The following is a 26,301-nucleotide window of genomic DNA, read 5'->3' as shown; positions in this document are numbered from 1 at the left end:
CATCAGCATACAGGTTTGTGCCCATGTTTTTGCCCTCAAATGAGCACACATCAACCCAGTGCTGGCCCACCCATGAGGCAAGGTGAGGCAACTGCCTTGGGCGGCAGGATCCATGGGGCAGCAGAGCCTGATGTAGATCTTTATTTCCCACCCCTCCTGTTCCAGTGTGGTGGTTAAGAGCGGTAGTCTCGTAATCTGGTGAACCGGGTTTGCGTCTCCGCTCCTCCACATGCAGCTGCTGGTGACCTTGGGCCAGCCACACTTCTCTGAAGTCTCTCAGCTTCACTCACCTCACAGAGTGTTTCGTGTGGGGGAGGAAGGGAAAGGAACATGTTAGCTGCTTTGAGACTCCTTCGGGTAGTGATAAAGCAGGATATCAAATCCAAACTCTTCTTCTTCTTCCTGATGTAGCTTTTCATGCACCCATATTTTCCCTGGTGGAGAGGAGGATGCCATTCTGTGGTTTGCCTCTGGCTCCCAAATGTCTTGAGCAAGCCGTGCATCATCCCATGCGGGGTTTATTGCTGGATATATCAATTTGTCTGTATGTGAGCCTGCAGCAGATAATTTAAAAGAGTTCCTAAAGGAAGTCCCTTATCTGTTGACCTTAATATTGCTGCTGTGAGCACAGTTGCGCCACTCCTTCAGCTAGCAATTGCTGATACAAGGTGTCAAACCTTGGACTTTACCTCTGGGGCTGTTCCTCAACCTGGCTTGGCAGGCCTGTTCTGAACACTGGCAAAGAGAGTTGCTTCCACAGAGATTAACTTGGCCAAAAGTCACTTGGGATGAACTGCAATGTCTTGATTGCTTAGCAGATTGACTCTCTCAACTGCATAGGTGTGCAGCAGGACAGCCCACCCACCACAGGGAATTGTGGGCAGTCCAGAGGGCACTGTTGATGATCCCTCATCTCAACCAATGCCATCGTCTGAGCAAATCAGTCTCTTAAGCTTAAGCCAAGAAAGAGGATTCACTTTAAGACTGAATATCAATATACATATCAAGACTTTGAGATTAGACTACTGAAGAAGCCTGGAAAACTACCTTGGGAGTGTGGTACCTGAAGGCCCCAGAAAAAGGGCCCCATCGGGGGCGAACAGCGGCCTCTTGATTACTTGGACTGCCAGGGCGAAACAGGCGCAAAACGCCTGCACCCGGTCGTCTACAACTTTATTGTCTACAACTTCATTAACATCTACCTACAACTCCACTAGCATCTCTCGGTATTGTGAATAACACCGAACTTACCTTTTGTTGGCATCTTCATGAACTTATCTAAAAGACTGAGTTAAGCATTTGAAAATTAGATTGAAACCAGACATTATAAGTTCATCTTAGGTTGGGCAGTTCGCAAGTCTCTGTGGCTTTGTTTATGTTTTGCATTTTTCTCAGAATGTTGATAAAGTATGTATAATTATTGTTCTGTGTATATTAATCGAACAGTGTGTTGCATGAGTCACACTACATCATCTGAGACGGGGCTGTGCCAAACCAAACATTTGGGAATCCCAAGCAGCCTCCCCTTTTAATGAAGCAATAGGTGGCGGTGCTGGTGGTGGGGAACCCTGGTGTTATAAGCCATATCTATGTTTAGAAGTAATCCTCACTGAGTTAGATGGGACCTACTCCCATGTATGTATAGGACCACAGCAGCCAAAAATGTATTTGCTCTGGGCTTTGATGAGCTAGGATAAGAATGGTTGCTAACTTGTTAATAGAATCATAGAACCGTAGACTTGGAAGGGAACCCCAGGTGTGATCTAGTCCAACCCCTGCAATGCAGGAATTTTAAATAAAGCTTTCAAGACAGATGTCCATCCAATCTCTGCTTTAAAATCTCCAAGGAAGGAGAATCCTTTATAGTCATCTCCATTGTGTTGGTATATCTTTTATGGGACTTTGTTGATTTTATTGCTACATGTGTGAACAGGAATTGAAGGCATGAGCGTGTTACAGTGCAATCCTCTGCATATTTACTCAGAAGTAAATCCTACCAAGTTTGCTTACTCCCAGGTAAGTGTGCATGGGATTGAAGTTTTAATTAAGGATCCCAAAGTGCAATCTGCAAACTCAAAATGGAAGGTCCCCTGCCTTCCATTTTGGAAATGGTCATTCTTTCTAGACTAGCTCTTATAGCTTCCATACATAGTATCCTTGGGGGAAAAGGTGTTTTGCAAAATTTCTGGAAATGGGAATGCAGAGTCCTCCCCCTAGGAGTCTAGTCTAAAGGCAGCAATATATACTGCATACAAACCCTTATAATGTAAACCTGATACCCTTGTCTTATACGGACAAACTTTGTGAATGGACTGCTGTCTCTCTTTAAAAAATTTTTATACAGCCGAGGGAGACCCAATTTGGATTGGAAAGGTGGTGCTATGGCTGCTGGAGGTGAGGAAATGCAACACATTTTTAAAAAAAGGATGAAAGAGGGTGCAGATTTGAATAAATTTTACATATGCTAATTTATACCTATAAATGCGGATTTAGGAACACACACACACACACACACACAAACACACACACACACACAATTATAAAATAAACAGAAACAAATGCATCACACTATACTGGGAAAGACTGCGACTAGAGGCACTTGCAGGCTTGCAATTTTCAGGTGGGATGCATAAAAGGTAAAGGGACCCCTGACCATTAGGTCCAGTCATGGCTGACTCTGGGGTTGTGGTGCTCATCTCGCTTTACTGGCCGAGGGAGCTGGCGTACAGCTTCCAGGTCATGGCCAGCATGACTAAGCCGCTTCTGGCGAACCAGAGCAGCACACGGAAACGCCGTTTACCTTCCCGATGGAGCAGTACCTATTTATCTACTTGCACTTTGACGTGCTTTCGAACTGCTAGGTTGGCAGGAGAGGGACTGAACAATGGGAGCTCACCCCATCATGGGGATTCGAACCACTGACCTTCTGATCGGCAAGCCCTAGGCTCTGTGGTTTAGACCACAGTGCCACCTACGTCCCTTGTGGGATTCATACAAACCAGCAAACTCAGGTTGCACGATTATAGTTGAATGGGAGGTCCTGAGTTACCAGCCAACTTTCCTGAAATTGCAAACTTTTTGCAGTAAATAAAATGAAGGGGGAATGGAAAATGAGCAAGGTCCCAACCAAAGAAGAATGGTAACTTAAACTGATGGAATATGCGCAGCTTGCAGATTTAGCATGTAGAATAAGAGAACATGAAGAATGTACATTTAAAGAAGTCTGGAAAATGTTTACTGAATATATGGGTGAAAATTGTGTTCATTTAAAAACACTGGTAGCATTGAGATAAATTCAACAGTGTAAATAAGTTTTGATGGATGTGACAATTGATTACTGAATGGTTTGTTTCATGTAAAATATGCAGGGATGTATGATATGCAAAATGAACCATGGAAAGAGAAGAAGGGAAGTCTTTGATTTAAGGTTGTTTAAATGGTTATTTTGAAATGTAAATTAGAATATATATATATATATATATATATATATATATATATATATGAACTGCACATGCACACATGGGCCTGCAGGCACACAGATCCCTACCTTTCCATCTAGGCATGCAAGACGCAAGATCCTATTCCTGCACTAACAAAAGGTGAACCAAAGCACAGACCAGAGGTGGGGAAAGGTGTAGTCTGGGGAGTGGGTATGGGCTGGAGAGAGTCCTGAGGGCCAGTTAGAGAAGACTTGAGGGCCACATTTGACCTCCAGTTGGTTTGAGGTTCCCCAGGTTCTAGATTCTGCAGGGATTTCCATCAGTTTGTCCATTCCGATTCTTGTCTACAGAGCTCAGCAAGCCCAGCTCAATCCCTGTAGAGGCGCCAGTAAGGAATGGCACTGATGAATCCTACAAACAGAGAAACACAATTCAGGCTTTAATCATACTGGACATATGACTTGGGAATGCCACATTATACGATGTGCTTAAAATAGTCTTCTTAGCAATTTCATAGTGGTCTGTAAATTTTGCATTTTTTCGAACTACAGAACTCCCCTTTCTACTCTTGCCTTTAAAAAAGTAAGATCTAGGAAGCTGACTTATAAAACATTCTGGCCAATAGGCTCATCTAGCCCAGGGCTGTTTACTCTGACTGGCCGCTGTTCTCCAGGATTTTTCTGGCAGAAGTGATTAAACCTTGGATTTTGTACTTTTGGGGAAAGTTGCAGGAACTTTGAATTCTGATTTCTGCAGTGGTATGGATTTTCTGAAAAATTCTGAATGGGAAAATTTTCCAGTAGATTTTGCTGATGTAAACTACCTTGTGCAAATCTGCATAACGTCGTTTGCACCAAAAATGTTCCTGATGCCCTAGAGAGGGATCCAATTTAGCACATTTACTTTACTTGCATTTATATGCAGTAAACAAAGTCAAAAACTTTTGAAACTGCCAAGTTGGCTTAATATTATATTATATTTGCACTTGGCATCCATTCATTTCTACTAACAAACTTATGAAATGGACAAAAAAGAATTCTGCAGAAAAGATTCTGCTCCGCATCGCTGTAAGACCGTCAAGGTTTGTGCTTCATCAGAACAAGTGTCTGATCAAGTGTTCTCATAATGCAAGTAAATAGTTATAAAAACAGGTTGGCTATGGAGATAGGCTTTGTTTTCATCCCTAATAAGCAAATAAATTGAAGTTAGATCTTTCGCTGTCTGCCCATAATGACATTGCTAATAAGCGTTGTCCGAAGCACTGCTCTGCTTGATGATTTGCATTTGGCAGACGCAAATTGGAATGCGGTGAAGACTGTGACAGTTCGGAACAGGTTCCATTACAAAGCATTGGCTTTCATTCACTTGACAAGCCATGGAGCTCTGACGAGATGGAGGAGGCATCTGCGCTGAACAGGCATTTTCCTTAGCTGATCAGCCAGATGGCATGTTTGCAACAGATCTGGATACAGCAGATGACTCTCTTAGCAATCTGAGGATCTTGGAGAAGCAGGGTGGTGTGTGTGTGTTTGCAAACAGCGAAGCTGATCCTCAGCGCAGCAGGTGGCAGGCCATCAATGAAAAAGGACAGGGTGAAAATAGGGTTCATTGGGTCAGGGTCATTATACAGCAAGCATATCAGGTTTGCTGACACATGCGAGGCACAGACATGGGAAGGCAATATGGGATAGGACAAGGAGGAGAAGAAGAGTTTGGATTTGATATCCCGCTTGATCACTACCCGAAGGAGTCTCAAAGTGGCTAACATTCTCCTTTCCCTTCCTCCCCCACAACAAACACTCTGTGAGGTGAGTGGGGCTGAGAGACTTCAAAGAAGTGTGACATGCCCAAGGTCACCCAGCAGCTGCATGTGGAGGAGCGGGGAAGCGAACCCGGTTCACCAGATTACGAGTCCACCACTCTTAACCACTACACCACACTGGCTCTCACCACCCTTGAGAGGAGGGTGCAGGGCCTGGGATGGAGGAGAGGAAACAGGAGTGAGGGGAAAAGGGGAAAAACACAAATAGTTTTGTGCGCTGCCACCATCCAGCTTCCTGTGGCGGCCCCTCCCTACAACTGCTGCCGCAGGGATTTCTGAGGGAGCATCTTGCCCTGAGGAGAGAAGCAGAAACAACTTCAGGAGTCAGGCTCCCTGCTGCCTTATATAAAGTTTAAAAAGAAAAGATGCTCATTGTAAGGAACTTACGCAAAGTGTCTTGTGAGTTCTGCCTAAAAAGTGGTACGTATATAAATATCTGGAATGAATGAAAAATGGTGCCTTGTAGGAAGGGTTATTGTGTGCCTTGTGGTAGGGTTGGGGTTGTCCAGAGAAACTGAAGTTTTTAAATCTTGTCTCACTGCAATTTATCTTATGGTTAGGTATTTGGGATTTTTAAAAATATAAGTTCAGAATTTGAATCACTGAAATTCAAAAATACTGAGTTCAAATTGTACATATAAACCACACTAATTGAGTTTAGTCTTTGGATTGAATTTGGATTGATTGTTTTCTGCTGCTCCAGAGGAGCAGACACGGAGCAATGGATCCAAACTACAAGAAAGAAGATTCCACCTAAACATTAGGAAGAACTTCCTGACAGTAAGAGCTGTTGGACAGTGGAATATGCTACCACTCAGTGGATTTGTAACTGGCTGACTGACCGAACCCAAAGGGTGCTCATCAATGGTTCCTCTTCATCCTGGAGAAGAGTGACTAGTGGGGTGCCACAGGGTTCTGTCTTGGGCCCGGTCTTATTCAACATCTTTATCAACAACTTGGATGATGGACTCAAGGGCATCCTGATCAAATTTGCAGATGACACCAAACTGGGAGGGGTGGCTAACACCCCAGAGGACATGATCACACTTCAAAACGACCTTGACAGATTAGAGAACTGGGCCAAAACAAACAAGATGAATTTTAACAGGGAGAAATGTAAAGTATTGCACTTGGGCAAAAAAACTGAGAGGCACAAATACAAGATGGGTGACACCTGGCTTGAGAGCAGTACATGTGAAAAGGATCTAGGAGTCTTGGTTGACCACAAACTTGACATGAGCCAACAGTGTGATGCAGCAGCTAAAAAAGCCAATGCAATTCTGGGCTGCATCAATAGGAGTATAGCATCTAGATCAAGGGAAGTAATAGTGCCACTGTATTCTGCTCTGGTCAGACCTCACCTGGAGTACTGTGTCCAGTTCTGGGCACCACAGTTCAAGAAGGACACTGACAAACTGGAACGTGTCCAGAGGAGGGCAACCAAAATGGTCAAAGGCCTGGAAATGATGCCTTATGAGGAATGGCTAAGGGAGCTGGGCATGTTTAGCCTGGAGAAGAGGAGGTTAAGGGGTGATATGATAGCCATGTTCAAATATATAAAAGGATGGAGAAAGGTTGTTTTCTGCTGCTACAGAGAAGTGGACATGGAGCAATGGATCCAAACTACAAGAAAAAAGATTCCACCTAAACATTAGGAAGAACTTCCTGATAGTAAGAGATGTTCGACAGTGGAATTTGCTGCCAAGGAGTGTGGTGGAGTCTCCTTCTTTGGAGGTCTTTAAGCAGAGGCTTGACAACCATATGTCAGGAGTGCTCTGATGGTGTTTCCTGCTTGGCAGGGGGTTGGACTCGATGGCCCTTGTGGTCTCTTCCAACTCTATGATTCTATGATTCTATGAAATATTGGTGTGTTATAATTGTGCAGGCAGTAGGATGCGCACTGGTTTTTTTATTTGCAATGATGAATTTTCTTCAGGTTTTTAATCATATACAAAAATGGCTTCACAGATATAAATTAGCTTGCTTTTCACAGTTATTGCTTTTACTGATGGATGAAAGTTCTCAAGGTTACTACCAGGGCAAGCCTATATTTGCCTAAGCTGTTGTAAATTAGACTGAAGTGATGCAAAGCTTCTGAGGAATGGTTCAGCTAGATAAGGATTATAGAATCCGTTACTTCTGGTTAAACAGTTACATTTCTTTCTTTCTTTCTTCCTTCCTTCCTTCCTTTCTTTCTTTCTTTCTTTCTTTCTTTCTTTCTTTCTTTCTTTCTTTCTTTCTTTCTTTCTTTCTTTCTTTCTTTCTTTCTTTCTTTCTTTCTTTCTTTCTTTCTCATACTCTGGCCATTGCTGATTCACATAGATGTGAAGAAGTGGTTTTAGACCAGTGAGGGCTGTGGATTGAATCCAATGTAAGCCATAATTGGAGTAGACCCATTGGAATAACGGACATGACTTAGGTGTACTATGAATAGAGTAGATACAACCCTGTATCATTTCCCCCACAAAGGTCCGCCTCAAGTAGCAATTTAAGTAGTCTATATTTCTCATTTTTCCAACCTTAAATTCAGTTTGCTGCTGCTGCTGCTGCTAATAATAATAATAATAATAATAATAATAATAATATAATATGTGTGTACTGCCCTATACCTGCAGGCCTCAGGTTGTGTTTTTTTTAAAAGGATCCTCATGAAAATTCACCAGCATTTTAGTGCAAATTTCACTGAATAAATACATTTTTGCATGTGGTTTTGACTAATGTACACATTCTTTGCTGATAATTCCCCCTAAAATAATGCACACCATCTCTAATATATGCTTTTTTAAAAAACAACAACCCATTGTTTGGAAAATTGCACCTCAAAATTTGGAGAAGTGTGAATTTTGAAGGATGGTTGTGTTTTAGTTCTCATGTTATTTTTAGTTCTCATGTTATTTTGGAAAGTGCTGGTTCAATAGATTCACCCTTAGATGCAAACTGGATCCAATTTCACCTCCCCCAGCCTCCCTTATTTTCACTGGCTCACTCCTTGGTTCATGCTCACCTTGAACATAAGAAACTGTTTGGACAAAGCAAAGCAAAGCAAAACAAAACAGCTTGATAGGAATCCTATGAGAATTCCCCATGTCATGTGATCTGCCTTCCCCTCTGCCTTCCCTTGCCCTTCAGAGCCATGGAAAGCAAAGGACCTTGGGATGCGGAATCCAGTGGGATTATGGTTGTGCCAGTGGTAGAAGAAAAGCCAGAAGAGAGGAAGGATGAGCTTGAGGACAGAGGACAGTGGACCAACAAAGTGGAGTTTCTACTGTCTGTGGCTGGAGAGATCATTGGTCTGGGCAATGTATGGAGATTCCCTTATCTCTGCTACAAGAACGGAGGAGGTAAGTGCACAGCATCCATAATTTTTCTAGTGTCCTTTATTTCATCAGGAAACAATAAAAAAATAATTGTAGCAGCACATTTTAAGCTTGCAATACAGCAAGCCATATGCAATATGCAGACTAAACATAAAACTCACTATAAAATTTACGACGTGCAATGAAGAAACTAATTAAAAATATATCAGATTAAAAAAATGTCATTAGATAAGATGGTCCCCTTAGCACCTGCTAATCATATTTTGTGCAGCAGATTTATTGCAAAGAGGACTAGTTTATGAGCTAGATATTTGTCACAAAGTAGATAATCGATTTCCACAGCCTTGCACAAGATAGGTTTTTTTGAAACTGTGCAATCATTTTTTTGTGTCAAAGAACTGTGAACTTGGTTCACCCTCTCCCCAGTGGTGGCACCAGAAGGTTTTTGGGGGAGGAGGACACACATAAGGGGAATTGTATATCTCTAGATGGATGAGTTGTGTCCCACATGATCACTGAAAAAAAAATAGTAGCATATGTTATTGACAGGAGTCCAGCAAAAGGGAGGGGCCAGTGGGAGAGGGGAGCACCTTGCTTGGGTGGGTGCCTGCCTCCCTTGCCCCCTGTTGAGAGGGGGGAAGTAGTTGGGGGGGGGGTTAGAACAGAGAAGAGATAGTCAGCATAAGGATTCCACTTCCTCACTGCTTCTCTGTTCTTGTTTCTCACTGCCCTCCATTTTGTAAAAACAAAAAATGGTGATGGAACTCTAATACAGTCATACCTTGGAAGTTGAACGGAATCCGTTACGGAAGTCCTTTTGACTTCCAAAATATTCAGAAACCAAAGCGCGGCTTCTGATTGGCTGCAGGAAGCCCTGTCGGACGTTCGGCTTCCCAAAATGTCCACAAACCGAACACTCACTTCCGGATTTGTGGTGTTCGGGAGCCAAAATGTTTGAGAACTAAGCTGTTCAAAAACCAAGGTACGACTCTTAATGTGCATTTGTGGAGGCAGCTATTTTGCAAGATCATTAATCCAGCCCTGTGAAAATATCACTTTCCCCTCTTTTAAACAAAGGTGTCAATAATGAATTTGCTTCAGCTTCTCTCCCTGCTCTCTTTCCCCACAGGTGCCTTCTTCATCCCATACCTTATATTCCTCTTTGCATGTGGGATCCCAGTATTCTTGTTGGAGACAGCCCTTGGGCAGTATACCGGTCAGGGTGGGATCACTGCCTGGAGACGGATCTGCCCTATCTTTGAAGGCAAGTTGGTAGTACAAGGGAAGTCCTGGTAGCTTTCCGCCAAACACGCACTGTACTTTTTGATCTAATTCCCTCTGAGCTCCCCTGCTACAGGGCATGGCTCAGAGCCAGCTGCCGTTGTACCTGTTCAGAACTGCAGTCTAAGTCAAAAGGGCGAGTCATTCTGAAGTGTAGATAGTGGGGGCAGAGCTGGTTCTCAGTACAGAGTCAAAAGGTGGTGGCAAAGGAGCAGCCAGAAGCAGAACAAGTTTAAAACTGCGGAGCCCCTGCCAAGGCAGGTGTGAAAGGGCAGATATTCAGAGGAGGAAGAAGCGGTGGCGGCAACAAGGAACCACAAGACTGCAAGTCTTTCTGCGTTTAAGATAAAAACGTGAGGTCCCTGTTTGCAGCAGCAGTGAGGAGTTGAAGGGAGAGGTGATTTCCTGCAAGGCGTTGTTGATGCTAGGAGTGGCAGGTTACGCTGCAGAGATACAAACTGATCCTGTACAACAGGGACGGGGAACCTCATGCAAAGGGCCAAATGTGGCCCTCCAGGTCTCTCTGCCTGGCGCTCGGAACTCTCCGCAGGCCACACCTCTCATGGCCATTGCTTCACCCCCAAGTGGTTTTGCCTGCCTGGAATGTGTCCTTGAATTCTGGTAATGTTTATTGCTTGCCTGGATGAAGGATAGAGAGGTGTGTGTGTGTGTGTGTGTGTGTGAACTGTCTCTGAAAATTTACACATCACTTGGGAAGACAGGCGAACTAATACCAGTGTACTGGAAGAAGCAACGATCACCAGTGTTGAAGCAATGGTTCTTCAACATCAACTTCGTTGGACTGGTCATGTTGTGTGGTTGCCTGATTATCATCTTCTAAAGCAACTACTCTATTCCAGACTTAAAAATGGAAAGCGTAATGCTGGTGGGTCAACAAAAGAGGTTTAAAGACTGTCTCAAGGCAAATTTTTTAAGATGTAGTATAAACACCAACAATTGGGAAACACTTGCCTGCGAGCGCTCCAGTTGGAGAACAACCTTTACCAAAGGTGTCATGGGCTTTGAAGACACTCAAACTCAGGATGCAAGGGAGAAATGTGGTAAGAGGAAGGCACACTTGGCAAATCCACACTGTAATCAACTCCTGCCCAGGAACCAATGTCCCCACTGTGGAAGGACATGTGGATCCAGAATTGGCCTCCACAGTCACTTACAGACTCATTGTTAAAACTATGTTTATGGAAGACAATCTTACTCGGCTACAAGTGATCGCCAAAGAAGAAGAAGACTCTACAAATATGAAATTTGCATCCATTGCCCTGCCCACTGTGAAGCAATGGTTCTGCTCTCCACAGGCATGTGGATCTCACCTGCCTTCAGACCAGAGTGGGGAACTAGTGACCTTCTGGACATTGCTGGACCCCATCAGCCCCTGTGAGCATGGCCTGGGATGATGGCAGTGACATCTGGAGATCCACAGCTTCCCCACCTCTGCTTCTGGCCAGTCTCTGAACTATGTTTGGTCCTATCAGTAACTGAAAACCTAGGTCTTTTTCAATCACAGCTTGACAGGAAATTGTGGCCCTTTTTTTGTCTGTTTTTAACCATCACCTTTATCTCTCTCTCTGCCACTCAGGAATTGGCTATGCTTCCCAAGTCATCGAATCGTTCCTGAATGTCTACTACATCATCATATTGGCTTGGGCCCTGTTCTACCTATTTAACTCCTTCGCTGCTGTTCTACCCTGGGCCAGCTGCAGTAATACCTGGAACACAGGTATGACTCTGGCAAGATGCCACCTCCTGCATGGTTTTCTGAAGAAATGGAACTGTAGTTCTTCTTACTTTGCTATATAGGTTCAGGCGCAAGATACATTGGCAGATGAAATTAAATATGGAAATCCTTTTTCTCACCCCCTTGCTGGTGAAAAGATACCGTATTTTTTGCTCTATAAGACTCACTTTTTCCCTCCTAAAAAGTAAGGGGAAATGTGTGTGCGTCTTATGGAGTGAATGCAGGCTGCGCACCTATCCCAGAAGCCAGAACGGCAAGAGGGATCGCTGCTTTCGCTGCACAGCGATCTCTCTTGTTGTTCTGGCTTCTGAGATTCAGAATTTTTTTTTTATTGTTTTCCTCCTCCAAAAACTAGGTGCGTCTTATGGTCTGGTGCGTCTTATAGAGCGAAAAATACGGTAATAAGCAATTGACAATTTAAAGTAGCAAAAAAACTGGCATTTCAATATTGTCACTTCTGATGTGACATTTGTGTCCATTTCTCCTTTTGCGTAGACTGACTGCTTAGTCCTATGTAGGACATTATTGGCAGATGATAACATAAACTGGGTTGTATCCAATGCTAGTCAGAATAGACTTATGGAAATTAATGTATATGGCTAACTTAGGCCCATTAATTTCAATGGGTCTGTTCTGAGTTAGGACTTAGATGGGCAGGTGAATGAACCCCAGATGTTGTGGTTGATACTATTGGAAGAATTCAAAGGCTATCCCAAATCTGTTGGCTGAGGTTTCTCCATCATTCTCTGCCTAAGGGTAGGGATGGCTCTGGACCAAGGCAACCTAGCGCTTGTGATACGTCTTTGTCTTGTCTTTGTGAAGATTTGATACTGCCTATTTTCTCTCTGAGCCCAATCACGATGACAGAGATGTGGGGTGTACCTTAATTTTTTTATTTTTTATTTTAAAAAGACCTCATGATGTCTTGGAAAGAAAAACCCTTGTGTGAAGAGGTTCCTTGAAAGGTTGTGGCTGTTTTAATCTCATGAGTGCAACACCCAGAGAGTGGTTTCTGTTTTTGTTTTGCTTTTGGGGGCATGGGGGGAAAAAGAGAGAGGAAATACTCACTGTACATTCTTCTCTTTGCTTTCCTCCTTAGATATGTTGTAGTCAATTCTGTTCTGAGTAAAAAAAAAAGTCTAGTTCTTTTCCCTTAAAGCTTTTGTGTGCCTGGCTGGTTCCTGGCTTTGTGGACAGCCTTTCTGTGAGCTGAACATGACCTTCTGAACTCATGACTGAAAGGATAAGAATGTTGTACCACTGACCTCCTCACATGGCAATAAACACTGCAACCCCCCCCCCTGCCTGCCTCTCTCTTTCAAGTCGCTGAAGAGACCAGAGTCTCATGCAGTGGGGCTGTGAACTCCACCTTTGTACACTCAGCCTTTGCTTTATTTCATTTTATTCAGAATCCACAGGGCCTTGGAGAAGCAAGGCCAGAGGTTCCACCTGGCCTCTGAATGCCTCTTGCCTTCTGTTACAGTCTTTTGCCTCTTTCTCTGCAGGCTGGAACAAGTGTATCCACATTAAAGGTACCCCTGCCCGTAAAGGCCAGTCGTGTCCGACTCTAGGGTTGTGCGCCCATCTCACTTAAGAGGCCGGGGGCCAGCGCTGTCCGGAGACACTTCCGGGTCACGTGGCCAGCGTGACGAAGCTGCTCTGGTGAGCCAGCACCAGTGCAACACACGGAAACGCCGTTTACCTTCCCGCTATAAAGCGGTACCTATTAATCTACTTGCACTTAGGGGTGCTTTCGAACTGCTAGGTGGGCAGGAGCTGGGACAGAAAGACGGGAGCTCAACCCCGCCATGGGGATTCGAACCACCGACCATGCGATCGGCAAGTCCTAGGCACTCATACCAGGCATTTAAGTTTTAATGACATCTTAAGGCTCTGATCCCTGTTCCCAGTCTGGAGGTGGCCTTCCCTTCACAATTTCCAAGTAAGGGCACCCATGCCACAAGTTAACAGTATATCTAGCGCACATCTGAATAGCATGACACCCCCCAAATAATAACAGGAACTGTGGTTTGTTAATGGTGCTGGGGAATGGCATCTCTGTGAAGGGGAAACCATAGTTCCCAGAATTCTTTGAGGGAGGGTAGTCATGTGCTTTAAACTTGATTTAAATGTGTGGTGTGGATCTGCCCATAGTTTGCTAATTTTAGACTCTTTATGGTCCTCCCGGGGGGTGGGGAGCAGGTGAAGATTATCTCTTTATAAATGGCCATGGGTAAAACGTCACTTACTCTAAAATGGAGTAAGCCAGCCCTGCTGCATTTGGGGCCCTTCATGCTCACGGCGCTGTGGTCTAAACCACTGAGCCTCTTGGGCTTGCCGATCAGAAGGTTGGAGGTTTGAATCCCCACTATGGAGTGAGCTCCCGTTGCTCTGTCCCAGCTTCTGCCAACCTAGCAGTTCTAAAGCACACCAGTGCAAGTAGATAAATAGGTACAGCTGTGGCAGGAAGGTAAATGGCATTTCCGTGCGCTCTGGTTTCTGTTAAGGTGTTCCATTGCACCAGAAGTGGTTTAGTCAAGCTAGCCCCATAACCCAGAAAGCTGCCTGTGGACAAACGCTGGCTCCCTTGGCCTGAAAGCGTGATGAGTGCCACAACCCCATAGTCGCCTTTGACAGGACTTAACCGGCCAGGGGTCCTTTACCTTTACCTTTTACTGTTGGAGGCAGTATGCCTCTGAATATCTGAATGGTTGCTGTGATTGGAGGGGGGGGGAGAGTGTGATATGAAACTCAGGACCTTCTTTGCAGATTTTCTGTGGGCTTCTGGTTTGCCACTGAGAGAAGAAGCTGATGGACTAGGCTGGACTTTGGCTTGGCTCAGCAGGGCTATTATTATTATTATTATTATTATTATTATTATTATTATTATTATTATGCCACCCATTTGACTGGATTACCCCAGCCATTCTGGGCAACTCCCAACAAAATATTAAAAACACACAATCAATCAAACATTAAAAACTTTCCTGTACACTGAAGTTCTTATCGGACCCTGGTGGCATCACCCAAAAAGAGGACCCATATTTGATTTTTAGATTTATATAAGTCTGAATATTTATATACATAGAGACAATTTTAAAATTATCACTATCACTTAAAAATACAACACACCCAATGCTTTTGGGGGTATTTTTTTTTTTAAAGAGAGGTGCTGTATTCCTATCTTGGTGTGTGTGCCAGCACACAATGGCTGCCAAGGGCAACAAAGAAAGAGGTGATGGTCCTCCTTGCTGATTTGTACCAGCACAAAAAACCCCCAAACACTGCATGAATTTCCCACAATATTGGGAAAGAAAGTGACCAAGTGTCTTAGGCGGCTGCTCAGTCTGCTCTCCAGGCACTAAGTGTTGATGGGCAATGTCAAAGTCCTGACTGCTCTCTCTTCTTGTGGTTCTTCTGCATCTTTAGCATGGACAACTCTTCAGATAGAGAGAGGGCTCCTTCAAACAGAGAGCTGCCCTTTCTAAAGTAAGACACAGAGCCCACCCTGTGTGTGTGTGTGTGTGTGTAGGGGGCAGTACTGACACCTGCCCCACAGCCTTGCCCTTGCCTTGATGGCACCACTGCAAGAAAGGTTCAGTCCTGCTTCTCCAAATGATCGAGAAGCGAGGATGTTTTCTTGTGAATGTCTTTCCTTCCAAAAATATGATGATGATGATGATGATGATGATTGCTTTATGTTTAACATTTGCTCATTTCTGCTCCTTCTCTTGCATTTCCTCTTGGGGCTTTCATTACTCATTTAGAATACGTTGTTAGCTTCTATCGCCACCACTGCTAGATGCTCTGCGACTTACTTCCCTCTCTAGGAATTTCACTAATAAACTTCTCTCTCTCACAGCCCCTCCCCACCATGTGTAAGTGAGGGTGGACTTGGATGAATGCAAAGCGATGACAGAAGGCGGGTGTGTGGGGGAAAGGAGGAGGGGAAACGGGAGTTTGTATCTGTGTTGCTCAGTAATAACCTGCATACCACAAACATCTGGATTCTGTATAAATAAGGAGCTGCCATTTCCTTCTGAAACTCTGGGCAGGGGAGGGTTCCGGTCAAAGTCAGGCCAGAATGTTGTTGAAGCCCTGAAGACTTTCACCCAATCTCTTTCTCCTTTTCCACAGCTCTTTGTGTGGACTTTCTGAACAGCTCGAGTTTGGAGGACAATATCATGCCAGCTAATGCCACCTCTCCAGCCATTGAGTTCTGGGAGTATGTATTCAGATTTTTCTGATTCCTCCCCCCCCCCAATAATTTTAAGACAGGAGACTTTTGAATGTGGCCTCTGTAATGTTCCAGCAAAAGGAAGTTACAAGGAGCAGGCACAGAAGATCCAGGCAAAGGGGAACAGATGTGTTTATTGAGAGGGGCACCGAAAAAAAGCCAGGGACAAGGATGTGAACATTTGTACGCCTCAAGCTCTGTGCAAGATAGAAAGGCTAAATGTCCACTGTCCAAAGGAGGGGAAACCATGCAATGTGATGAGCGGGGAGGGGAAGTCTGTGGAAAGAGGGCGGTGGCTATTGCTCGAGATACAAAGTACAAAGATCAAATGGAGGAAGATGAAAGAAAGTCGTTTAGCATTGGCACTGTAAGTGATGGGTTCTAAAGGAAACCGACTATATGGGGGTCTAAGTCAAAATAATCAGGAAGGGGCTGGAGTTGGCTAATAGTGAAATGTCAGGCTTGGGACATCACCCTGTATCTCGTCTTTTAATCCACACTGGCAGGAGGAGAGTCTTGGGAATAACAGATGGGATACATAATCTGGGCACCGTGAGGTGGGAACTGGCTCTCTGTCTCCTGCTGGCCTGGATCATCTGCTACTTCTGCATCTGGAAAGGAGTCAAGTCCACTGGCAAAGTAGGAGCAACCGTGTGCTTGTCATTTTCTAAAATATATTGATCTGATCTGTCAGGTTCCCTGTGTCAAAGAAGGAGCAGAAAGGAAGAGGGAGGAGACCCAAGGATCCCTCCCTCCCTCCCTCCCTCCCTCCCTCCCTCCCTTCCTTCCTTCCTTCCTTCCTTCCTTCCTTCCTTCCTTCCTTCCTCTCTCCTTCTCTCTCTCTCTCCGATATTTTTTTATTAGTTTTAAATTCCAATAATCCAATAATAGCCTCATTATGCATAGCTGTCAACTTCCCCCTTTTCTTGCGAGAATCCTGTTTGGAATAAGGGAATTTACCTTAAAAAACGGGGAAAGTTGCCAGCTATGTCATTATAACAATGCCAAATTATAATACAATTACTAAAACCAAAGGTTCAGATGCCAAATTATGTAATTTAGGCAGCCCTCCATGCTATAATTGATGGTTTGATGATTTACTTTATTTCAGCGTTCCAAAATCTTATTAATTTCAATTACACTCCAGTCAAAATAGCAATCCCTTATACAACAACTGCAATATTAACAACTTCTATTCGTATAGACACATTAAATGATTTATAAATCAACAGGTGAAGCATTCAAACTATATCCTTGTTCTTCCTGTGTGTGGCAATTATTCTGTCCATGATGCTTCTTTCTGTCCCGGTTGTTGTTGTTCTCCTTCATGCCTTGGGTGGAGCTAATATCCCATTGTTGTTTCAGAAGTTCTCCATTGCTCCGTCCCGTGCTTGATTGTTCTGTAACTTCAACAGCAGCTGCAAAAATCACACTGTCCCAATAAATAAATTTTTCCCTCTCAGCCTGGGAAGGAGAGTGATCTGCAAATAACTCAGTAATGACCCGATCAGCTCCTTGGCAAGCTCGCAGATTCCTTTCATCCCTCCGTTCAGCCGAAGATAAACCCGAGGGTCAATTTCAGGTAGCATCACCTACCATGTGTGGTGATGTTATGGCAAGGTGCATTCCAGCATCCTTGGCTCACAGCATGCTCATGTTGGAGGCAGGGAAATGCGCAGTGCTGTGTCACCCAAGGATGCTGGGTAATTTCACACATAATATTAGTTCACATGTTGAGCTAAGCCATGGTTTAGTGCAAATGTGTGGGCTCTGGAAGAGGAGATGGCAGGTGCTTTGCTTCTGCCTGGTGGTTCTGCTACAGAGCTGAGCTAAGCCATGGGTTGGTTTAGAGTTTTGTCTGAACCCAGGCTTGTGATTTAGCTCTCTCTAGACTAACCAAGGTTTGTCTGATGGATTATGTCTTGTAATCTGAAACCATGAGCTGTGATTAATGCAGTGCAGTGAAGTGAAGCAATGCAGCTGAATGACTGAGGAAAAGCAAAGCAGCCACCTTCTTCAGATTCAGAAGCCTATGCACATTCACACTAAACCATGGCTTGGCTTAGCATGATATGTGAACATAGTTACTTTGCTTGATTGGCAGTTCTGACTGCCAATGAGATGTCCCTAAATGTCACCTGCTTTTAACAGCAGCAACAATAGTTCTTAAAAAAATAAAGTTTTTGCTCAGCACAGGATAAAATAATCTGTTTTTAGCACCTTTAAAACGCCCAATGAATTGTTTCATTGTTATAATATTCCCATAATATTACTGTAACCGTCATACCTTCCTTCAGGGTTATGTATGTTTAAGTACCTAGTACTAACCTTATTAAGGGACGCGGGTGGCGCTCTGGGTTAAACCACAGAGCCTAGGACTTGCCGATCAGAAGGTCGGTGGTTCGAATCCCCGTGATGGGGTGAGCTCCCGTTGCTTGGTCCCTGCTCCTGCCCACCTAGCAGTTCAAAAGCACAAAGTGCAAGTAGATAAATAGGTACCACTCCGGCGGGAAGGTAAACGCCGTTTCCGCGTGCTGCTCTGGTTCGCCAGAAGTGGCTCAGTCACGCTGGCCACATGACCTGCAATATGTACGCTGGCTCCCTCGGCCAATAAAGCGAGATGAGCGCCGCAACCCCAGAGTCGGCCACGACTGGTCAGGGGTCCCTTTACCTTTACTAACCTTATTATTTCTATATCCCCCCTGCATGGGTTGATTGTGTCTTGGATCTTAGTATTCCAGTATGTTGTAAATAAGCTCCACTTTTCTACAATGCTGTTCTCAGATTACCTTCCTTCTCTAACCCTGAGCACAGTCCTAAGTTGAGGAGGACTTTGTCTCTACATCTCCGTCCTGCTTGCCTGCAGGTGGTCTACTTCACTGCCACATTTCCTTACCTGATTTTGATTGTTCTGCTGGTCCGAGGAGTGACTCTTCCTGGTGCAACCGAAGGGATTCTGTTCTATTTGAAGCCAGACATTTCAAGACTAGCAGATCCCCAGGTGAGTTTATGGATGATTCTGATCTGATGGGCTTGAATTTGGTGGCTAGAAATCACAAGATTTGATTTTTCTCCTCCTCCCCCCCAAAGATCAAAGATCTAAGAACATGACCAGATTAAACCAGTAGAATAAAATGTCCATGCAAACATAAAATATTACATTTTAAAGAGGATGGGAAATCTGTCAGTTTCTCTCAGTTTCTCATTTTCCCCCGATCTTAAGTTCATATTTCTGCATCAGTTTGGATATATATTTATTTTTTAAAAAGAATCCTTATGGACAAAAATATCTAGGTCACACAGGGCAACCTTGCTCCCTCTAAAGCAGTTTTTAGCATTCCACCTTAAAGGCAGCAGCCCTTTCTAAAGGGCAGCAGAAGTTTACTCTAGCACGAGGACTGCTGTTTGCCAGAATATTTTAAAATATGGATATGTTAGGCCATTGGCACTTAAGGCACAGCAAATGAGGCCGCTCCTATTAAATATTCAATACCTGACAGATGGCTTCACCGAGCCCTAAGTGAAAATGATTAAGAAAGAGAAAGATAATGTCTCTTCTAATTTACTGGGATCTGGCTTGAGTTTCTCATGGATAACGTCAGAATTTCCCCAGAGAGGCCAGAGTTTCTAGCCAAAGAAAAACCCCTGAAAAATCACATAGTTATCATCTCAACTGCAAGCAGTCAGGAATATTAGAAATATGGGAACTATTTCTGCATAGTTTGTGGTTCAACAATTATGAACAGGGTAGCTGGGTGCTTTATTTTTTTTTACAGTGGACAGTCCTCTATTTGATAGGCTGTTGGGTCCAAGACTGGTTTAAAGATAACATTCAGACTGAGCAGTTAACATTCAGACTGAGCAGGCATAGAGGCCGCCATCTTCTCACTGTAGTGAGATGTGTTGCATTGCTATTGAAATTATAGTAATTGGGTTGTGATCAACTAAGTCCTACTCAGAGTAGACCCACTGAAATAAATGCACCTAAGTGAGTCAGGGCAATTGATTTCAATGGTTCTACTCTGAGTAGGACCAGCAAATATTATGCAAATATTATGAAATTCTTCTGCACTACTAGTTTTTTGGGGGGATGGATTTCCTCTATTTTGGGGGTTCACAGATGCAATGCTTCTTTGTGATTATACCTGCTGGTACAGAGTACCATCTACCTTTGTAGCCTTTTACTGTGCAGGTACCCATAGCACTTTGATCAAGATATGAGCACTGGCATCTCATTATTTTTTACCAAAAAAATCACTGTACAGTGGTACCTCGGGTTACAGACGCTTCAGGTTACAGACTCTGCTAACCCAGAAATAATACCTCGGGTTAAGAACTTTGTCTCAGGTTGAGAATAGAAATCGCGCGGCGATGATGGCGCAGCAGCAGGAGGCCCCATCAGCTAAAGTGGTACCTCAGGTTAAGAACAGTTTCAGGTTAAGAACGGACCTCCAGAACAAATTAAGTTCTTAACCTGAGGTACCACTGTACAGTACAAGTGGCTACTCTGAATATGAAACTAGTGACGGGCTATCCATTTCTGCTACAGGTTTATGCCCCATTGCCATTTATTTTTTTAAAGAGGGTGTTTTGTGTCCATTGTTTCTAAAGACATTTCTACCATGCTTTTTGATCACACGGGCTACCCATACATTGCTTACATGTTGGGTGGTGATGGTGTGAGAATTGTCTGTAGCTCTGTTGGCGCCATGATCACATGACCACATGACCACATGATCCCAAGCAGGTAATCAGTCGCATTGCCAACGTTGGGCAGGCAGGTCCACCCGAACCCACATGCCACTGCTGTTAACTTATATCTTTAGCAACAGAAAATAAACAATAATAAAACCAAGGCAAGCTGAAAATACGACCCAGAAAGCAGATTAAACAAATAGTTTCAGCAGCCAAGAAATAAACGGAGAGCACAAGGAACCAAATAATGCTTGAAGCCAAGCAGTCAACAAATCAGTAAATGGGCACAACTAAAACATAAATATATCAGACATGCTTCATAAATATGGTAGTATTAGCAATTGTAGCAATTATTAGCCAACAACGCAAAACATTTCGTAGAAACAGACTGCAGCTGGCATCATTTAGGGCCCTGCCCTCCTAGGCCAAGTGGAAATGAATGAGACAGAATATGGGGGACCAACCCTTTCAAGACTCAAGGGTTCGCATTTTTGTACCAACCTATATAACTCACGGGATGTGGGTGGTGCTGTGGGTTAAACCACAGAGCCTAGGACTTGCCGATCAGAAGGTCGGCGGTTCGAATCCCTGCGATGGGGTGAGTTTCCGTTGCTCGGTACCTGCTCCTGCCAACCTAGCAGTTTGAAAGCATGTCAAAGTGCAAGTAGATAAATAGGTACCGCTCCAACGGGAAGGTAAACGGCGTTTCCGTGCGCTGCTCTGGTTTGCCAGAAGCGGCTTAGTCATGCTGGTCACATGACCCGGAAACTGTACACCGGCTCCCTCGGTCAATAAAGCGAGATGAGCGCCGCAACCCCAGAGTCGGTCACGACTGGACCTAATGGTCAGGGGTTCCTTTACCTTTACCTTTACCTAACTCACATTTCTCGAACGGCTTAGTTGTTGAACAAATCGGCTCCCAAATGTCGCAAACCTGGAAGTAAGTGTTCTGGTTTATGAACGATTTTCAGAAGCTGAAAGTCCGACGCAGCTTCCGCTTGAGTACAGGAAGCTCCTGCAGCCGATTGGAAGCTGTGCCTTGGTTTTTGAACAGTTTTGGGAGTCGAACGGACTCCCGGAACGGATTAAGTCCGAGAACCAAGATACTACTGTATATGAAAAACAGTGATTTTTTCACTTCCCTGAAGTTTGCAATACTGTTCTCAACCCCAAAGTGTGCCCTAAAGTACATATATTAATGAAAATAAAGCACACATACACACTACATTGCATTAGAGGAGGAAGTTTCCAGAAATGCATATATTGTGCAAAATTGTATACAAAAAAATCACATATTAGGAGGAGAATTCTGCACACAAATGCACATGAATTTTCTTGTGAATGTTTTGTAGGAAAATGTGCAAATGCAGAAATGGAGTAAACGAAGCATAAAGTAGGGAAGAGAACAAAGTGAGAGAAACTGAAGTTGAGAGATTCCTCTGTTCCTATGCTCAGCTAAATGTATAGCATGATGGAAATGACAGGTGATGCATCTTCATCTTTAGTCATCTCATTTATATACCGCTTTATATGTTGTTGTTGTTTTTAAAAAAACCTTAAACCATCAAATAAAACATCCCAGAATAAAACATCACCAAAGAAAGTTGGATATAAAGTGTGCATTCAAAGCAGTGTAATAAGCAAGAAACTGAAATATTACCTTAAAGATTTCAAAATAAAACATTACAAAGGTCAAGAATGCACGTTTAACACAAGAAAGTTAATAGGGCTTCTCCCACTCTGTTGCCAAAGCAGCAATTGTCACATGGGCATAAAAGACGTCACCTAAGCACGGCAGTTGACACAGATGCAGGATTTGTGCCTGGCATCTCAAATGATGCCCTGTCTGCCAGACTGTGATTGTTTGCTTTCTGAATCTAGAAATGATTCCCCTTTGCTTTGCTCTAGGTATGGATGGACGCGGGCACTCAGATCTTCTTCTCTTATGCCATCTGCCAGGGGTGCCTCATAGCTTTGGGCAGCTACAACAAGTACAACAACAATTGCTACAGGTAAGGAGATGCTCCCCAAAAAATCTCAGCTACTTTGACAAAAAGTAAACAAACAAAAAACTCAAAAACTTTGTCCAGATTTTCACTTTGGGGAATATTGCAACCCTGCTCAGCTGTGCTTCACTGTGATCAGACTCCCTTGGGATTCTGCAGCAAGCAGTTCCAAATTCCATGACTGGAGTAGAATTTTTCACCCCACCAAGGTTTTGGACATGGATTTTCCTCTACTCATGATGCTTCCTTTTGAGTTGTCCAAATTATTTCATCGCACCCCACCCCCAATATGCTCATCATGATTCAACCAATCTCATTCGCAGTGAGACTTGTGAGCCACTTGGAGAATACCCTCCCCATAAAAATCAACGTATAATTTTGGTGCCAATTAAAGGCTTGTCTCTTTGCCTCTGCATTTGCAGTGGTTATCATTTAGTTGATAGTTGGTTAGCCTGTTCTGTTATTTTAGCTGCTCTTATTGTTTATTGATGATTTATTATTGTGCCTTATGTGATTTTATATCTTCTCCATTTTGTACTAAGCTCTGGGATCCACTGAGGTGAAGGGCAGACTACAAAGGCTCTTCATAAGTAATGTAAATAAAGTAATGACCTGGATTAATTTTGTGAGGACATGCAGCTAACAATAATTTAATGGTTGCTTTTGGGATGTGGGGTTTTTTGGACTGATGGCCTCTCTCTCCCTCTCTCTCTCTCCCTCTCTCTCTCTCTCTCTCTCTCTCTCTGTGTGTGTGTGTGTGAGAGAGAGAGAGAGTACACACCCACACCCGCCATATATAAAGTCATAACACTGTTGACTATGACGAGACCAGGAACCATACTCCAACCTCCTCAGCAAAGGTCTCTTGGAGACCTATCAGGAGATGTGAGGGCTTGAATGTAAGATCTTCTGCCTTGCAAACTGTTCGCTCTGCTAATGAGTACTGGTAGGTCAAGAGCTCAAATTCTGGGATAAAAGGTGGAGGGGGGGCTTTAATTTAATTTAATGCACAAGCCTTTAATGCACAAGCTCCAGCCTGGTGGTGCAAAGGACAGGCACATCCTCCAGTTGTAACCCACTCACCTTCGTTTTGCCCCGGCAGGGATTGCTTTATGCTCTGCTTCCTGAATAGTGCCACCAGTTTTGTGGCTGGCTTTGCCATCTTCTCCGTGTTGGGCTTCATGGCGCATGAACAGGGTGTGCCCGTCTCATATGTGGCTGAATCAGGTGAGCATGCAGGGACTGCAACAAAGGGACTGGTGAAATATAAAGCATGGCTTGGGGTCTTAAGAATGGAACTATGAACAGGAAGCTGCCATATACTGAGCCCATAGGTCCATCTAGCTCAGTATTGTCCACAATGATCAGCAGTGGCTCTCCAGGACTTCAGGCAGGGGGCATTCCCAACCCTACCTTGAAATGCTGGGGTTTGAACCCAGGACCTTTTGCATGCAAAGCAGATGTTCTACCACTGAGCTATGGCCCTTCCCAAGCCTGAAGAGATGCATAAAAGTTATTAGGACTATGGGTGGAAAACATTTTTTATTGCCTCTAAAACTGTTGATGTTCTGAGTTTGTTCTTTGGCCAGAACCAGCTGACATTACATATCAGGACATAAACAGAGTGGAATAATGCATATCTTCATGCCACTCACTTCTCAGAGCCAAGATTGCATTCATGCCCTGCAAAAATTCCTAGAACATGTGATCCATTCTGTATTATTGTGCAATACCTGGCTTATATGAAAAGTAGCTCAGTTATGGATCATTATGAGAGCTAGTTAAATCCACTGACTGAGACCATCGAGACAATGGGAAGACCTCACTCCACCAGGAAGCTCTAAACCTAACCTACTTGGTGGGGTTGTTATGAAGGTAAAATAGATGTGGGGAGGAATAATAGACCCCCACCCTGATGGGATGGACTGAGCATGTTTAGAGGGTGTGGAATCCAGACTGACTGTTGGGAATGAGAGGGCCAGAACTGAGTGGATGGGATCCCAGAACCTGGAAGCTTTTGTTGTAGGTCCCACTATGACACTAAAGGAGGTTAAAAAAAATTGCAACTTCTGACAGCTGAATGGGGTAGTTGAATCTGGCCCTTTCCCACCACCTTGTTGTACATGGAAAGACACCTCATGATAGATGTAGATGTGTCTAGATCAACCCAGTTTATCTATTGGGTTAGTGAAACTTCAGTGCACCTGTTTCTGCTCAATTGGTAGGTCCTGGCTTAGCATTTATTGCCTACCCAAAAGCTGTCACCATGATGCCTGTGTCTCAGATCTGGGCCTGCTTGTTCTTCCTTATGCTGATCTTCTTGGGACTGGACAGTCAAGTATGGAAAAATATTTATCATTTTCCTGAGTTTGGGGGTGGTATGTCTGTAATAGTATCTTGCAGGGGGGAAACCTATTAAATGGTATCTGGAAAAAAGGAGCGACACAAATAAATGATAAGCATTAATTTTGTTGTATAGATTGGTGAAAAGATGTGGGAAGCTGTCACTTCGACCTGCATCAGATGTGCATTATTAATTAATTAACTGGTTAATTAATTAAATTTTTATACTTCCCTTCACCCAAAGATCACAGGGAAGTTCACAACATAAAAATACATAGGTAAAGGGACCCCTGGCCATTAGGTCCAGTCGTGACCGACTCTGGGGTTGCGGAGCTCTCATCTCGCTCTATAGGCTGAGGGAGCATGACTGAGCTGCTTCTGGCAAACCAGAGCAGTGCACGGAAACACCGTTTACCTTCCCGCTGGAGCGGTACCTATTTATCTACTTGCACTTTGACGTGCTTTCGAACTGCTAGGTTGGCAGGAGCAGGGACTGAGCAGCAGGAGCTCACCCTGTTGTGGGGATTTGAACTGCCGACCTTCTGATCAGCAAGCCCTAGGGTCTGTGGTTTAACCCACAAACCACCACCAATAACCCCCTCTCACAAACACATTTAAAAGGCCATAGAATGTTAATCAGCCAAAGGCCTGGTTATAGAGAAATGTTTTTGCCTGGAGCCTAAAGACAGGTAATGAAGGTGCCAGGTGAGCCTTCACGATCCACAGATTTTGCTAACACAAATGCAAACTTCCTTCTTGTTGTATCCATTTTCCCCACCACCACCTTTTTGGTTTCCCAAATGAAACGTCATTTCCCAATTACATGGTTAAATATTATGAGGTGGGGAGAGATAACAACAACAACACCAACAATTTATTATTTCTACCCTGCCCATCTGGCTGGGTTTCCCCAGCCACTCTGGGCGGCCAGCAACAAAAGATTAAAAATGCATTAAAACATCAGTCATTAAAAACTTCCTTAAACAGGGCTGCCTTCGGATGTCTTCTAAATGTCAGATAGTTGTTTATTTCTTTGACAACTGGTGGGAGGGCATTCCACAGGGCGGGCGCCACTACCGAGAAGGCCCTCTGCCTGGTTCCCTGTAACTTTGCTTTTCACAGTGAGGGAACCACCAGAAGGCCCTTGGAGCTGGTCCTCAGTGTCCGGGCAGAATGATGGGGGTGGAGACGCTCCTTCAGGTATACTTGGCTGAGGCCGTTTAGGGCTTTAAAGGTCAGCACCAACACTTTGAATGTAGGTCTTTGAAGACTGGTGTTATGTGGTCTCAGCGGCTGCTCCCAGTCACCAGTCTAGAGAAGAAAAAGCAGTTGAATTGGCTAACTAAGGATATACTAACATGCATCCATTACAATGCATGGTGACCACTATTTATAGATCTACAC

The 26,301-nt window shown here is 44.0% G+C and overlaps 1 protein-coding gene and 1 long non-coding RNA gene across 2 annotated transcripts in view; one reads left to right on the top strand and one right to left on the bottom strand.

Annotated features, from left to right (window-relative positions):
* The window catches only part of LOC309378631 (sodium- and chloride-dependent betaine transporter-like), a 48,977-nt gene that overhangs the window by 1,710 nt on the left and 20,966 nt on the right, over positions 1-26,301 (top strand). The window contains exons 2-10 of the mRNA XM_081927093.1: positions 8,392-8,603; positions 9,709-9,843; positions 11,458-11,598; positions 15,754-15,841; positions 16,360-16,492; positions 18,720-18,854; positions 22,457-22,560; positions 23,657-23,781; positions 24,780-24,892. Of these exons, the coding sequence (XP_081783219.1) occupies positions 8,396-8,603; positions 9,709-9,843; positions 11,458-11,598; positions 15,754-15,841; positions 16,360-16,492; positions 18,720-18,854; positions 22,457-22,560; positions 23,657-23,781; positions 24,780-24,892 (1,182 nt within the window). The 5' untranslated portion in view covers positions 8,392-8,395. The remainder of the gene's footprint in view (positions 1-8,391; positions 8,604-9,708; positions 9,844-11,457; positions 11,599-15,753; positions 15,842-16,359; positions 16,493-18,719; positions 18,855-22,456; positions 22,561-23,656; positions 23,782-24,779; positions 24,893-26,301) is intronic.
* Positions 18,031-18,712, bottom strand: LOC309378901. Its single transcript, XR_014172271.1, has 2 exons — positions 18,535-18,712; positions 18,031-18,181 (listed from the first exon to the last, which is right to left on the bottom strand). It is a non-coding gene; the product is annotated as an uncharacterized lncRNA (long non-coding RNA).

The sequence above is a fragment of the Podarcis melisellensis genome (genome assembly GCF_964234715.1).
Source record: "Podarcis melisellensis genome assembly, chromosome: 10".
NCBI lineage: Eukaryota > Metazoa > Chordata > Lepidosauria > Squamata > Lacertidae > Podarcis > Podarcis melisellensis.
The sequence above is the reverse complement of the archived record's forward strand: the minus strand, read 5'-3'. Positions and strand labels throughout refer to the sequence as shown.